We start from the raw sequence: 15,721 nt of genomic DNA, 5'->3' as shown, positions 1-15,721 counted from the left end.
CTGCACTAGCACTCGTGTAGAGCACCGGTCCTGAATGCCATTCCAGACAGCACCGCCTGACTTCTTTGTTTCCCAAGCGGGGCACTGAGTGTGGGGAGATGAGGCGCTTTTCAGCCTCGGAAGAGTGGGAAATCCTGCGACTTCGTGCACAGATGCCCAGGCTGGGAGTTAGGCTCCAGCTTCGGCTCGAACTGACAATGTAACGTTGGGAGGGCCTCTTCTTCTCCAGCTGTTTTCTCATCTGTACGGCGAGGGAGCCGCACAGAATGAGCTCTGCCTGCCGCGTGGTCTCCAGCTGCGGATCTCTGAAGTGGCCTGGGCAGGGGCCAGCAGCTCAGACTGCCAAAGCGCGAGTCTTCTCCTTACCATCCACGGAAGACCCCTGGTTGTGCCATCGGGTGAGACGGTACAGATCAGGATGAGGAGAATGTTTCAAAGCCAGCTTCTCCAGCAGGGTCTTCTTCATTGTGGTTACCATTGCGGGATTTAATGGTACACTGTCTCAACTCTGGCCAACCCCAGCCTGTCTCTTTGCCTTCATCACTGCCCCGAGTCCGAAGAGAGAACTCGAGAGGAACGGGAGAGCATGTCTCCCAGCACCACGGCACTGACCTTCAGCCAGACTGGGGCAAGTAGAATGGCTGCCCAAATCCCAGAGGGCTCCCCATGATCCTGGCTTTGCTGCTTGGCTTATTTTAAGCAAACCCTGGCCTTGGATTGGAAAGGTCTCTCGGGCACACTGAAGTGATCCAACAGGTAAATTTTAATACCTAACACAGCGTGTACACGTATTTGTCAAAACCAACCAGCATCAGGGAACTCCAGGTGACAGCTCAGGGCTCCCTCGCTCTAGATGTCTAGCGTTGGCATTTAACTGCATCCCGGGTGTAGATGGAGGCTCTTTGGCTTTTTTGCAAAAAGACCTCTTGACGAAAACTACCAACCACCGGTGTAACTAAAACGCATGAGCTGAGGGGCGCCTGGTGGTCAGTCGGTTAAGCGTCCGACTTCGGCTCAGGTCATGATCTCACAGTTTGCGACTTTGAGCCCCGTGTCGGGCTCTGTGCGCACAGCTCGGAGCCTGGAGTCTGCTTCGGATTCTGTGTCTCCCTCTCTCTCTGCCCCTCCCCTGCTCACGCTCTTTTTCTTTCAAACATAAATAAACATTTAAAAAAATTAAAAAAAAGCATGAGCTGAAAATGAAGCCAATCAACTCAAGCCCCAGTCTACTTCTTTTCAGGAAATTCCAAATATAAAAGGTGAGCTTTGTTCCTGGAGGGCTGAGAGTGAATCCGATAACTGGCCCTTCTGTGGAAACTGGCCAGGAATTGGCATGCAGCCAGCTAGCCCTCTCCCATCTGGGCAGCATGCAGGACAAGCCCGAGGGAAGAAGGGCCACTAATCCAAAGATGTTCGAAAGTCAGGATCCCAGCAGCTCTGCCTCCGCTGACCCAGGCGTGTGACCACGGGGTTTGGGCTGGTTCCTGGGGTTCTGTTCCACTCTGATGGTTAGGGATGGACACAACCCAGGGGCCGTGTACAAGGACAGAAGTGAAACCCCAGCCCAGTTTGATGTGCCTTGGATCCATATTTCCCGCATTTCCCTCACTGCTTCTTCGTCTATCTGGGCTCCTGACTCCTGATACATGTGGTATCCCTCTCACCCAGTAGCAATATCCCTGTGGAAATGTGTCTTTGAACTGTGATGACTATAGCAGCCCCTTCAGAGAGTTGCTTTTCTCCTAAAGCTGACCCGTGATTTCATAATTGCATAGCCCAGATGGGTACCACCTGTTGTTACACCTTCCCCCTGCTCCCCCCGGTCTGTTTCCTGAATCTGTGGTTAGCACACACCCTGGGTTTAAAATGCACTCTCCAAGTTAGCTTGGAATATAGTGCATTAGCTAGCCTCTTTTCAGGAACATTTGTTGGGTACCCATATGTGAACGGTACTTTAAACCAAAGTTAAATAATGCGGGCCGTGTACTTTAGAGAGTTACAACTCACAACTGATCACAGCTGGGTTAGTTTCTTTGGGAGTATGTCAGTGAGGAAGAAGATAGAAGATTTTAGCCCTGAAAGGACGTTAGAGGCCATTTAATCCAGCCCCTCTTTTGCAGATGGCAAAACGAACGCAGGACAACCTGAAGAGTTTGCTTGCACAGCTCCTCAGTGGCAGGGCGAGGCCTGGATCTGCTTTACCCAGATCCTCTTGGGGCACTTTCTGTAGCAGGTGAGGCTGCCTCGTGTGCCTTTGAAACAAAGATACACGGTCCTAGTTTGATCAGCTAGCATTGGGAAGCCACAGAAGACCTCAGGAAGTTGGAGGGAGGGAGGAAGGGAGAGAGGAAGAGAGAGAGAGGGGAGATAGATAACTCTGAAAACAGCTCAGTGAGCATAGCTGGGAGTTCAGAGAAGAACACATTTCCATAATCCAGGTAAGAGGTGGTCAGGACCAAGTTTGTAAACTTTTGAGTGGAAGCGAACAGCATGGTATTACATTGTTTAAACAGTGATGTGGAATTGCCCCCTAAATGTAAGGATTCTGTGTCTCCCTCTCTCTCCCCCCACCTCTCTCTTAACTCTCTTACTCTCTCTCAAAAATAAACATTAAAAAAATAGATGAGGACAGTCTATACAGAGGACTTCAGCAGTGCAGGCAACACCGTCGAGTAATGGCTCAGTGACCTGAGCATAGCTGTGGAAGCACTGTTACTAGAACCCCAGGGATATCGTGTGAAGTTTCAGATGCCCGCACTGCAATAGATAAAGGCATCTGTTAGCAATGACAAAAGGCTGACCCCGGAGCATTTCCCTGAGGTAAAAAGAAAAAAGTTGAATTAGAGTGGGAGGTGGGTAGCCATGAGGGGAGGGGGTGGAATTAGAGTTCTCGCTCTGCTGGCTGGGAAGATGCTTTACTGTCTACATAATCGACTTCGTACTACACTGGGGCTCGATCAGAGAGGGCCCATCCTGCTCGGCCCCACTCCGTTTTGATCCCGTAGTCAGCTGCAGAGTTATAGATGAAGTGACAAGGATGATATCTTGATTGTATCCAGCTGCCTGGAGTAAGTCAAGGGCAGAGAGGCCCCGCCTGCGGAACAGCGCTCACCAACAGCTCCAAAGGAATCTGAAGTTCAGGACACCTCTGATGCTTTTAGAACAGCATAGTTCAGCATTCTGTGACCCAGTGTCACCGAATTAAGTCCCTGTGGAGGGAAGTCTGATAAGTGGCTTCAGCCAACAGGGAGAAGACTGAAATCCTGACGGCGTTGGACCCTAAAATTGAGCCAGTGTTATTATGGTTGCTGCCAGTGGGGGCTTGCAGAGAAGGACCCGTGGGAAAGCGCAGGGATTGCAAAGCTTTGTTGACTCAAAGTGGATGCGGGGAAGATGCAGCTTGCATCCGGCAGGGGTGCCAGCTGAATGGATGCCTCCACCCGTCTGTGCCCCCCCGCCCCCCCCCCCCCCCCGCCCCTTCCCCACCCCTGGTGTTTAGTTTACTTACTTGTGCCTGGAGCCCTTTCAGAAGCTCTTTAATTCCACTGAGGTGACTGCGGCAGCGGCGTGACTTGAACAGGCAGGTGTCCGGTGTTGGCAAAAGGAAACTGGCGGTGCGTTTCATGGAGGGTGCTCGGGCCCACAGACCAAACAGCAGTTATGGTTCACATACTATGTTGTTGCTCTGCGCTCTATAAAACTGTAAGAGTATCATATTATTTTAATCTGCTGAAACACAAGCCCCAGAGTAGGAACACAGCAGCAGCCTTACACATCCGAGGAAATGTTTGACATGACTTCGTTTGTCTACAGCTATTATGACGATGGCTGTGGCTGATTAACTCTGTTGGTTACAACATGGTGTTAATGAGGCCAAGGTTGTGGGTTTGAGAGGTTTCACACAAAGGAAACCCCAGGCCACGCTCAAGACCCAGGTCAGAGAGCCCATAAAAGCACGTGGATGATCACAGGAGGACTGGGTGAGACAGTGTAATGACTCAGCGAATATCCCTTATCCGCTTCTGGAGAAGCCGTTTAAAACATGTGCTTTGGTGATGGTGAATTATTACTGTGATCCTCACACGCAAGGGATATCCCAGTATTACTCGTGGTAGCTGTCGAGCGGTACCGTTGCAGACTTTCTGAATAAAGGAGGACACTGGCTGTGATCTGTAGTGCCTTCTTGTATTCTCAGCTTTTTCAAAAGCCTGCGAGAGCCTCCGTGTCCGTACGTTCAGAAAGTGCGCGTGGAACGCTGCCATGCGCGGGTGCTGTTTTTTGTGCTTGAGAAACCACAGGGAAGAAGACTAAACTTCTGTCCTCATGGAGATAAACAATAAGGAAACAATAAATAACCAAAGCAATTTCAGAAAATGAAAGTTTGGTGAAGAAAAAGATGGAGTGAGGGGATGTGATGGAGAATGGCCAGGTGGGAGAGGTGTTCACCTTGGCTAGGAAGGTGTGAAAGGGCCTCTTAAAAGTAGGCGACATTTAAGCAGAGACCTCACTGATGAGCAAGAACCAGCTTTTTGAAGAGCTGGGACAATATCCCCGTCAGAAGAAAAAGACACAGAGGTTAGGATTAAAGAACAGAAAGGCCACTGAAATGTGGAAGAACATGGTAGAAGAGGTTGGAGAGTGGGTGCACCCTTCAGAATATGCTAAGGAATTTGGCTGTTATTCTGGTCATGGGAACCCATTCTTTGTTTTGTTTCAGAGCTATAGCATTTCTTAAAGATTTTGGGGGTGTTGGGTTGAAGTGTGTCCCTCTAAGAAAGATATATTGAAATCTTAACCCTTAGTAACCTTATTTGGAAATAGGATCTTCTCGGGTAATAAAGTTAAAATGAGGTCATTGGGGTGGGCTCTAATCCAGTTGGACTGGTATCCCTATAAAAAGGAAAATTTTGGGCCCAGAGACACACACACACAGAGGGAGGAGGGCCATACGAAGACAGAGGTTAGGAGTGATGCACCTACAAGCCTAGAAAGACCGAAGATGGACAGCCAAATGAAGCTGAACAGCAAGGAAGCATCCTTCCCCTATAGGTGTCAGAAGGGAGCATGGCCCTGCCAGCACCTTGACTTCAGACTTCTAGATTTCTGTTGCTTTAAGCCGCCTGGTGTGGTGAGTCTGTTCCACTAGCCCTGGCAAACTACAGAAGGGGCGGGGGGCGCTGGCCCACTGGCTGTGCCTCTGGGCAAGCAATGACACATCCTCCCTGGACTCAGTGACACCTAGGCATCGAGGAAGCCTCTGCTTGCTGCAGCATGTGACCATATGACATATATATGCGGGGACATATATGATGAAGATAATATTAAGATGTATATATGTGTATATATATATGTATATATATATGTGTGTGTGTATATATATATATTAAGATGTATATATGTGTATATATATGTATATATGTGTATGTATATATATATATACATGTGTATATATATGTGTGTGTATATATATATATACATACACATATATATGTATACACACACACACACACACACACACACACACAAACACACACAAACACACACAATGGGATACAGCCTGTTGGCTGAGTTACCCTGTATAGAGTACAGATTTTTCTCAACATGCCATAGGGTTACCTGATAAGCCCATTGTAAGTTGAAAATGCATTTAGTAAACCTGATTTACCAAACATCCCAGCTTAGCCTATTCTACCCTAAAAGGTGCTCAGAACACTTACATTAGCCTACAGTTGGGCACAATCATCTAACACAGAGCCTATAAAGTTGAGCACCTTGTGTAATTTATTGAATACTGCACTGAAAGCAAAAAACAGAATAGTTGCCTGGGTACAGGATGGCTCTAGATATATAGATTGTGGACCCCGTGGTCGCATGGTGACTGGAAGCTGCAGCTTGCTGCCACTGCCCAGCCTCATGAGAAAGGATCGTACTGCAGATTGCTAGCCCAGGACAAGATCCAAATGCAAAAAATTCGAAATACGGTTTCTACTGAATGCGTATTGCTTTTGCACCATTGTAAATGTCAAAAAACCATAAGTTGAACTATCCTAAGTTAGGGACCATCTGTACTCTAATATTCTTTTAGGAATAGTCCTCTTAGAGATACTCTATAAATAATGGTCTGGAAGGGTGAGAGTGGAAGCAAGGAGATGAGTTAGAGCCCTGTTAACAACAGTCTAGGTGAGAGAGGATGGTGGTTTGGGCTAGAGAGAGGGGTGGGAGAATTGGCAAGAGGTGGTCAGAAGTAGAGCCAGCAGGACTTGCTGATGGATGGGGTGTGGGGAAGCAGGAAAGGAAGGAATAAAGGCTGTCTCGTAGCTTTTGGGCTGGGGCAGTCAGGTATCCGGTTTATTGAGATGAGAAGATTGAGAGAACGGCTTATCTGGGGATATGGAATCAAGAGTTACGTGTTGGCCATGTTAAGTTTGAGATGCCTGTTTATCCAGTGGAAGATATTAAGGAAGTAGTTGGTTATCTCTGGAACATTCTGGGCCAAACAAATTTAGAGGTCAGTAGATTATAGAAGGTATTTAAAGGGATGAAAACTAGTTGAAATTAGAGAGTTTAAAGAATAGGGCACAGGACTGGACCCTCAGGAGCCTTAGAGGCCTGGTAAAGGATGAGGAATCATGGTGCTGAGATGTGGCAGCATGAACAGCTGGTAAATTGTCAATACTCCTTAACGATACACACTTCCTCTTTTTTAAAGGTTAAACTAACTTACACAGAAATACAGGGGGAAAGATCATTGGAGGTACCCCACCCCCAGTATACCAAATTTTGTTTCACAAAACCGTATCTAAGAACCTTTCCAAATGTGGAATTCAAGTTTTTGTTTTCAGTGTGTTACGTTATAGAATCAGGCACATTCTCTACACATGAGGCTTCTAAAAGGCCATAGGAATGGCTGTGTGCTCCAGAGAAATTGTTTTGTTTTGTTTTGTTTTGTTTTTTAAGAAACAGAGACTTTCTAAGGTTTCACAATTGCCAAATTTAATATAAACTAGGACAGTTGAGTTGCACGGTTTCATTTATTCTTCATGTGTGCATTCATTAAAAATGGAACCTATTTCCATAATCATTTGTTAAGGGATTACCTACCTTAGCCCAATTCAGTAAGCTATTTTCTTTTTTTTTTTTTTTTAACTTTTTTTTACTTATTTTTGAGACAGAGAGAGACAGAACATGAGCAGGGGAGGGGCAGAGAGAGAGGGAGACCCAGAATCTGAAGCAGGCTCCAGGCTCTGAGCTGTCAGCACAGAGCCTGATGGCGGGGCTCGAACTCACAGACTGTGAGATCATGACCTGAGCTGAAGTCGGACGCTTAACCGACTGAGCCACCCAGGCGCCCCTCAGTAAGCTATTTTCAAGCAACCGCAGGAAGATTTGGAGGAAGTTAGAATCCGCATCTGTCTTTGAGTATTGACGGAATAACTAGCACCTGTTTAATTGAACATCTTCAGGGGTGCATTCTGATCTGAGCTGGTGAAGAGTTCAGCCTGGCGAGTCTGCATACCATGTGTATAACTTAGCACTGTGCTCGGTCGTCGTCTGAACTGGGAATTGATTGTTGATGTATTTCTTGCCTTAGGTGTGGCGGGAATTTCCTGACCGGTTGGTGGGTTACCCAGGTCGTCTGCATCTCTGGGACCATGAGATGAATAAGTGGAAGTATGAGTCGGAGTGGACCAATGAGGTGTCCATGGTGCTCACGGGGGCAGCGTTTTATCACAAGGTAAGAGGGGGGCAGCAGGCGGGGGCAGGTGGGTCTGAGGTGACCCAACTGAGCGCATGCTGTTTGTTCTGTTCGGCCCAGTTGAATTTTTGCTGAGTTTAGGAAAAGTGTTCTAGTCAGAGGGCTTACGAAGGCCGTGTCGTGTCGTATGTCAACTACACTAGTTAAGGAAGAAAGGCCATGTTGTGTGATTTTTTTAGTTATATTTCTTATTATACAGATAACGCATATACTGCTATTAGCAAATATGGAAAATTCAGAACAAATGTTATCATAGAAGAAAAGTCACTTGTAGTCCCATCACTTAGAGACAATCATTGTTACCGTATAGATGTTTTTTGCGGTTTGCCTTTTATTTATTTACTTATTCACGTACGCAGACTGTTGTAAATATTCTCATTAGCCTGCTTTTTGCATGTATTATGAGTTTTTTTAACATTAACGTTTCTTCGTAACATAACTGCTAATATGCTATTGTATTAATATTCCATAAATCATGTGTAACTATTTTTCTATCACTAGATGTTTAGATTGTGTCTAATTTTTTATTTGCTATTTTATTTATTTATTTATTTTACTTTTTTTGTTGAGAGAGAGAGAGTATATGAGTGGGAGAGAGGAGCAGAGGCAGAGAGAGAATCTTAAGCAGGATCCAAGCTCAGTGTCGGTCCCACGACCCCCAGCATCACGACCTGAGCCGAAATCAAGAGTTGAGCGCTCAGCTGATTGAGCTATCCAGGCACCCTTTGTGTTTTTTGCTTTTGGTTTTTTTGTTTTGGTTTGTTTTGCTATTTTAGATAAGCTTAATATCTAATGCTTAAATAGTGATCAGTATCCATTTTCATAATTGTGCTTATGATAGATTTCTAGAAGTAGAATTACATCAAAGGGAATGAACATTTTGGGGAGGTTTTGATGTATATATTTGTCTGTTGTTTTGAGCATTGTTTGCGCCAATTTGCACACCCAGCAAAATATAAAACTATCTTACTATTACCCTTCCTTGCATGAAATATGTAAAAAGAGAAAAATCAAACTGAAGCTGTTTTGATAAGTGAAGACGGATCTTACTGTTTTCACTCTGATTTGATTATTGTGGTTGAAATTCCTCTTGTGTCTTTTGTGTTTCCTCTCTTCTGAGAATTGTCACCTCATGTGTTTGACTTTTTTTACTAGGGAGAGGTTGAAGAGTGCGTATTGGACTTTAGAATATTCGGTTTGATGATTGAGTGCCCCTGGGAGTGTATAGTTTAATTGAACTCTAACAACTTGTCTGTTGTCAGCAGTAGCACAAGGTACTGATGCCAGGAGAACATCTGTGTGTCTGTCCACCCCAGTGTAGTTAAGTTAACGAGCTGTATTGTAGTGATTGCTTATTGGTATCTCGGCACTGCTGTGTATTTTTCAGGGCTCTGAATTTAGAAATGGGTTTTTGTTCTTGCCAATAAATAAATAAATGTTTATAATTCTTGGAGTTTATGGTAGTACGGTGTGTGCACTTTTTTCTCCATGAATGTCCACACTATTTCATACATGTAAGTGATGGAAGTAGCAGAATTGCCTCATATGTATTTTACTTTAAAAAACACATACTGGGGTGCCAGGTGGCTCAGTCGGTTAAGCGTCAGACTCTTGATGTCAGCTCAGGTCATGATCTCATAGTTTGTGAGTTTGAGCCCTGCATCAGGCTGTGTGCTGACAGTGTGGAGTCTGCTTGGAATTCTGTCTCTCTCTCTCTCTCTGTCTCTCTCTCTCTTTCTGTCTCTCTCCCTCCCTTTCCTTCCCTCCCTCCCCTTTCCTTCTCCCCCCCCCCACCACTTACTCTCTGTATCTTTCTCAAAAATAAATAAAAATAAACTTAAAAAAAAAACACATACCTTTGCAGTGTCAGTCCACCATTAATTTATGTCTGTCTCTGTTTTCAATCTGCGGGGAGAATGTAGCAAAGAGGATTGAGCATTGTGACTCAAGGAAAAGAATTTGGTAGCGATCCATATACAGTGTGTCTCTGAATGATATTTTACTTATTAAATACATGGAACATGAGTCTGAAGCATCTGCATTCAAGGGCTTCACGCTCTACCTACGCTGCTTATAATAGGTGATTTTTATTTTTTATGTTATTTATTTATTTGGGGTTTTGAGACAGAGAGAGCTCACACAAGTGGGGGAGAGAGGGAGAGAATCTTTTTTTTTTTTAAGTTTATTTTTGAGAGGGAGAACACAAGCGAGGGAGGGGCAGAGAGAGAGAGGGAGAGAAGGAATCCCAAGTAGGCTCCACACTGTCAGCACAGAGTCCATTGCCGGGCTTGAATTCACAACTGTGAGATCATGACCTGAGCTGAAGTCGGGCACTTAACCGACTGAGCCACCCAGGCGACCCAGAAGAGAGAGAATCGTCAGCAGGCTCCACCCTCAGCTTGGAGCCTGACATGATGCTTCATCCCAGGACCCTGGGATCATGACCTGAGCCGAAATCAAGAATCGGATGCTTCACCCGCTGAGTCATCTAGGTGCCCCAACAATAGGTGAATTTTAAAAGAATGACAGTATTAAAGATACTTGATCACCTGACCAGCCTTGTGATTAATCCTATGAGAGAAAGCTTGTCTCCACAATATGATTAAGTGACTCTTTGTCTTAACCATCAACCATTAAGTGGCCCCATCAACCATGGCCCACTGCCATTTGCATCTTTCTTCTTTTTGTCTTACCTGACAGTATTTTAATTACCTGTATACCTACAAAATGCCTGGGGATATCAAGAACTGGGTGGATGCTCATATGAACTGTGAAGACATTGCCATGAACTTCCTGGTAGCTAACGTCACGGGAAAAGCTGTCATCAAGGTAGGAGGCTTGCTGGTCCAGCTCTGCTGCTAACTTTGTGATCTTGGGCAAGTCTTTGTTCCTCTGAGCCTGAGAAGTTCTCATAACTATAAATGAAGTGTTGGATTGGATGACTTTAAGCTCTCTTTTAGCTTTAAGATGCAGTCACATTGTAACGCTGAAGCTAGGCTTTGATAATTTAAACATATTTTCTTTTTTTAAAATACAGTTTCTTTAGTTACAGTTTTTAATCTCCAGTATGAAAGATAAAGGCTGTAATGGTCAATCTACAACTCATGTTTTTAAAAAACGTTATTCTCAAAGCTGATAGGGAATCTAGATCTGTTAGTTAAAGCATGCAACTTACATCTTTCTTAAAGTAGCTGATTTTTATTTTTTATAGACATAGAGAAGATAGTACACTTTGTGCAATGATAACTGTAGTTTTTCTAAACATTTTAAAATATCGGTTACCCGTTTTTAAAAGTATCTTTCCCATAACATATTAAAAGCTAAGAGTAAAAAAATAAATAAAAGCTGAGAGTACACAAGGATCACATGGGGATCTCTGTATCTGTAATGGATGTCTGTTTCTGAAATGTAGATTTTGCTCAAACCCAGATCCCCAGATACGAAGAGAGAGTTTCCTTATTTTTATGAGTGGAATCATCCTGACCTTCTTTCCTTCTGAATTCGGATTCCATATAAAAATGGGCTGTGCTTCAAGGACAGATTCCTATAATGAAGTCTTGCCGTACTGGCAGTACATTGGAAGCGTGGTATGGCCCCCACTGATTTGTTCATGCTGTTAATTGAGGGGAGAAGTCAGATTAAGCCAAAGTGACTAAAAAAGAGGAAGAGTCCCTATCTGTAATCTGCAAACTTGACCCAGTCCTCCCCCTGCCCTCTAACTTAGTCAACAGCTCACTGCAAGAAAAAGTCCAATATGTAAATCACAAAATTAGTTTTAAGGGAACCCCTCTTATCTCCAGAGTTGCTTTTTGATGTGCTTCAAGAGATTTTAGCTGTGCCTGCTCACTCTGGACAGTCGTTCTGGCATCTGTGTGCTTCTTAGCCTGACCTTAGTTATCTAGCATTCTCCCCCTGCCCAACCTCTCTCTGCTCTTTATTTAGCTTCACTGGGTTTGGATAACAGTCTCCCTGGGTTTGCTAAGAAAATCATTAGGAGTTTAAGGTTCGGGAGAGCGGGAGGGAGAGTCAGGGAAAAGAATTCAGAGGGCGAGAGACCATGGGATTTTTTTCCTGATTGAAGGGAATTGCAAAAGAAGCTGGCACCTTCAGGAGCATGGTGCTGCTCAAAGCATTTGCCATTAGCTGGAAGAAGGAAAAAGAGTGCCTGTTGGAACCGAGGTTACGGTGAAAGTTATGGGAAGCTGTATTTCATCGCCCTTATGGCTGCAAGAACAAATGGTGTTTATACAAGGACCTTGGCAGTGAGAAAACAGTCATTAAACAGGAATTAAGGAGCTTGTCATCACCACTTCTTTCCAGTTACAGAAGGCAAAAGCCCTCCAAGCCTTTTTTATTGGGCCCTTGTGAGTTGTGCCGTTGGCCAAGCCAGACAGAACTGAATGGAGGAATGGCGAGGGGTGTGTGTGTGTGCGCGCACGCGCGTGTGTGTGCGTGTGGAGAGAGCAGGAAGCTCAGCTTACAGAACAGAAGCATGCAGAGTGTTGTCACAAGCGTGATTTTATCGTCCTTGGCACTGACGGCCAGGTGTATTTTTGTACTTCTCTTGCAGGTAACACCGCGAAAGAAATTCAAGTGTCCTGAGTGCACAGCCATTGACGGGCTTTCGCTAGACCAGACGCACATGGTGGAGAGGTGAGCGAGCCTCTAACCAAAAGTCTGCCCTAGCCTCTGATCCCCATTTCCTGCCTTGGGCCTGTTTATGGGACTTGTTGGAGATATAAGGACAGCAGCTGGTAGCCATAGTCACCTCCTTTTGCACTGTGGGAATTGGGTTAGTTCAAGCCCAGGTCACCCAAAGAATTAATTTGGAATGCTACTCACTCAATTTGTAATGGCTGGAAGGGTCTTAAAAATATAGCTGGCCTTAAGCTCCTGAAGTCAGATTCTCCATGTGGACTAACAGTCAGCCATCCACAGTCATTTGGGTGGAGGCTAGTTAATTCCAAGAGAATACGGCAGTGTTTTGCAGGGTATCTCCACGTGACAATAAAAGTTTGATTAGAAGGAATGAAACCAAACCTAGAGACAAATTACCTTTTCTGACCAAACACCTACCAAGAACAGAATGGAAAGCACAGCTCTTTACATTAACAGAGTGAGAGGAGCAGGTCAGCTCTGAAATCCTCCTTTTATTTCAATTCAGTCAGTTACTCAACAAGCATACTTTTGTGTGAGACATAATACTAAGCCTCGTAGGGAAACAGATGTAAAAGGAGTGGGAAACCTACATCTTCCCTTCGGATCGTTATAATCTTTCCCTAGACCTCACCATTCTCACTTGTATCCCGAAGGTCCCCAAGCTTGGCATCTCCTGAATCAAACCTAATTCTTCCAAAAGGCAGCTCCTTACATAAGACAACAAGCCCGGACATCCCATAGCAGTGCTGTCAGGGGACCAAAGTGCACTCAGGGAAGGTTGTAGTGGCCCTTAGAGAATGAGATATCTAGCGCAGGTGTCCACGGGTCCCATGTGGGTCTGCTTGCAGTCTTTCTGAAATCGATCCCCCATGTTAAAATCCTTAAAGCCTGGAAGATCTTTTTGTGCAGAAAGTTGTTTCACTTGGCCTGGATTCTATAATGCTTTACTCCTTCGTATTCCTACTTCTTTCCTACCCTGTAAGTAATCCTTTTATCTCTTTCATATATAAATATTTTACCCAAATGACATGACTTTTATTAATTGTCAGTGTGAAATAACATATTCTTCTGATTTTGGAAATATCTGTCACGGGTATCATAGTTACTACACAGTCAAGGGCAGTCACAATGACTGTCATAGCTCATTTGGAAGAGACCCCAATTATAGTTATATTGGAGTACATGAAATTATTATTAAACCCACCTCCATTCTTTGTGTTGGGAGAATTCATAGCATTAAGCGATTGGTTGTTGAGTAGGCTGAGTTAAAATGATGGGGTTATATGGTGTAAGACAGGAATTTTAGGGACCAACGTTGGCCTGATAATGGCCTTGAAGTTCATGCTAAGGCTAAGCAACTCTTCTCCAGCACCGCTGAGATGACCAATGTAAAGAGACTTAAAATACGGTGAGAGAGATTTAAGTTAGATATAATTATTATTAAACACTGACTACAGTAACTAAGGGAGATGTGGGGGCTTCCTGTTGGGAACAGACTTTTGAAAGTAGAATAGGTGGCTACCCAGATGTTGTTAGGCTTAAATCAGATTCTGTCAGAATTTATAATTAACAGCCACACACACACACACACACACACACACACACACACACACGTGTGTGTGTGTGTAACAATCCAAAGCTATATGTGATAAGTACCATAAGGGAGGCTCAGAATGTTATAATTGGTCAGAGGAAAGAGACGTGGCTTCTCACTAGGTTGATTACTAGGAATAATTTTGTAAAAGATGGCACTTGAAATAAGCCTTCAAAGATCACTAGGATCACTGGACAAGAAGAGAAGATCCCAGGCAGGGGAAACCAGGTGGCTGAAGGTTCCAGTCATCAGGTTGAAGGTGTATCTGGCAGGCAGTTAGGGGTCCGGTGTGGCTAGAGTGTAGAATTCTGTCCTGTTGGTGCTAGACCCTGAAGGACTGCCCAGTGAAGGAGCTTGAACGAACTTCTTCAGGCTCTGACATGCCGTCGAAAGTTTTTGAACAACGGAGCTTGATCAAAGTATTGTTTTGAGATTAATTTGGAAGTGGTGCAGAGTAGAATGAAGGCGAAGAAATTGACGAAAGTACATATGGAAATGGGAAGCTTGAGCTAAGTTGAGTGTGGAAAGGAAGGGATGGATTAAATATTCAGAGATGCTTTTTCACCCAAAGGAAGATATGCTAGAACTTGAGGTTATGGAGAAGGAATTGACAGAGGGAGCTTAGATGTCGAGTCAGGAAGAGTGGTAGTACCATCAACAGTGTGAATAATACAGTCAAGGGGAGACGGCCAGCTAAGGGAGGAGGGAACACAGATGGTTGCACCTTTAACAGTGTAATTAACAAGGACGGGAGGAGATTTTAACCATGGGCAAAGTTGGAGAACAGTCAGGTTGGTGAAGATTTGGGGGTCTTTCCCTCTGTATGTGCAGGTGTAGATATGGAGCAAGCAGTTGGAAATGTGGAACCTTCAGGAAGAAGATGAAAACAAAGGTAGATATCTGAAAGACATCTTCCCAGAGATGGCCACTGACTGAAGAAAAGCCAAGGGCAGAATCTTGAGAAATTCTGACATTTAGGAGACAGAAAGAGTAACGAAAACAGAGAAGCAGCCACCGGAGAAGCCAGGAGAGACCCAGGGTCTATAGTGCACAGAAGCAAGGGAGGAGCAGGAAACATGCAGACTGGGAAAAGATCTTGGAATTAAATGGTCATTGGTGACTTTGAAAAAAAATAATGCCATGGAGCAGTGGGGCTTAAGGGTTATGGAGTGTGAGTCTGTGGTGAGGAAGTAGAGTTAGTGTATGTAGAATACCCTTTTGAGAAATTTGATAGGGAACAGAGGAAATCAATCTGGAAATCAGAAACTGGGAGCAAAACTATTTGGATTAAAGATTGAATCACTAAATTGTTATATAAGGCACTTAGGTCGGGAGGGAGGAAGGCATGATTTAAGCCATCGTGGGTAGATCCAGAAGTGGAGTTACCGTTGTAGAATGGCTCATTTGTTGTTTTTTCTTAATAGTTCCCTTTGCAAAATTCACATTTTGCACAAAACAGTGAAGCAAGTTAACCACTTTGCAAGTTATGACCTTGTGTTGGGTTTTGTGGTTTAATAAGCTTATTTATTCTTATATTTGGGGTCTTGGAGCAGAAATCACAGTTGTGTAGGAAAGTAGCTTTTACTGCCAGCATCCATTTCCAGGATGGTCTGTTAGTTCTTTAAGAGCCAGAAAACCAGAAGGCTATGTAACTGTTCATTTTGACCAATAGCTTCAACAAGGTAAGGGAATATGGCAGACGGTGCTGATCT

The 15,721-nt window shown here is 44.3% G+C and overlaps 1 protein-coding gene across 3 annotated transcripts in view; it reads left to right on the top strand.

The window, feature by feature from the left end:
* The window catches only part of EXT2 (exostosin glycosyltransferase 2), a 144,351-nt gene that overhangs the window by 124,883 nt on the left and 3,747 nt on the right, over positions 1 to 15,721 (top strand). For all 3 annotated transcript variants that reach the window (XM_053899817.1, XM_053899815.1, XM_053899816.1), the window contains exons 11-13: positions 7,592 to 7,735; positions 10,457 to 10,585; positions 12,327 to 12,409. In XM_053899817.1, coding sequence (XP_053755792.1) covers positions 7,592 to 7,735; positions 10,457 to 10,585; positions 12,327 to 12,409 — 356 coding nt within the window. The remainder of the gene's footprint in view (positions 1 to 7,591; positions 7,736 to 10,456; positions 10,586 to 12,326; positions 12,410 to 15,721) is intronic.

Source organism: Panthera pardus, unplaced genomic scaffold, assembly GCF_024362965.1.
Source record: "Panthera pardus isolate Hobbes unplaced genomic scaffold, ASM2436296v1 HiC_scaffold_12, whole genome shotgun sequence".
Taxonomy (NCBI): domain Eukaryota; kingdom Metazoa; phylum Chordata; class Mammalia; order Carnivora; family Felidae; genus Panthera; species Panthera pardus.
This window is presented reverse-complemented; position numbering and strand designations above follow the sequence as displayed.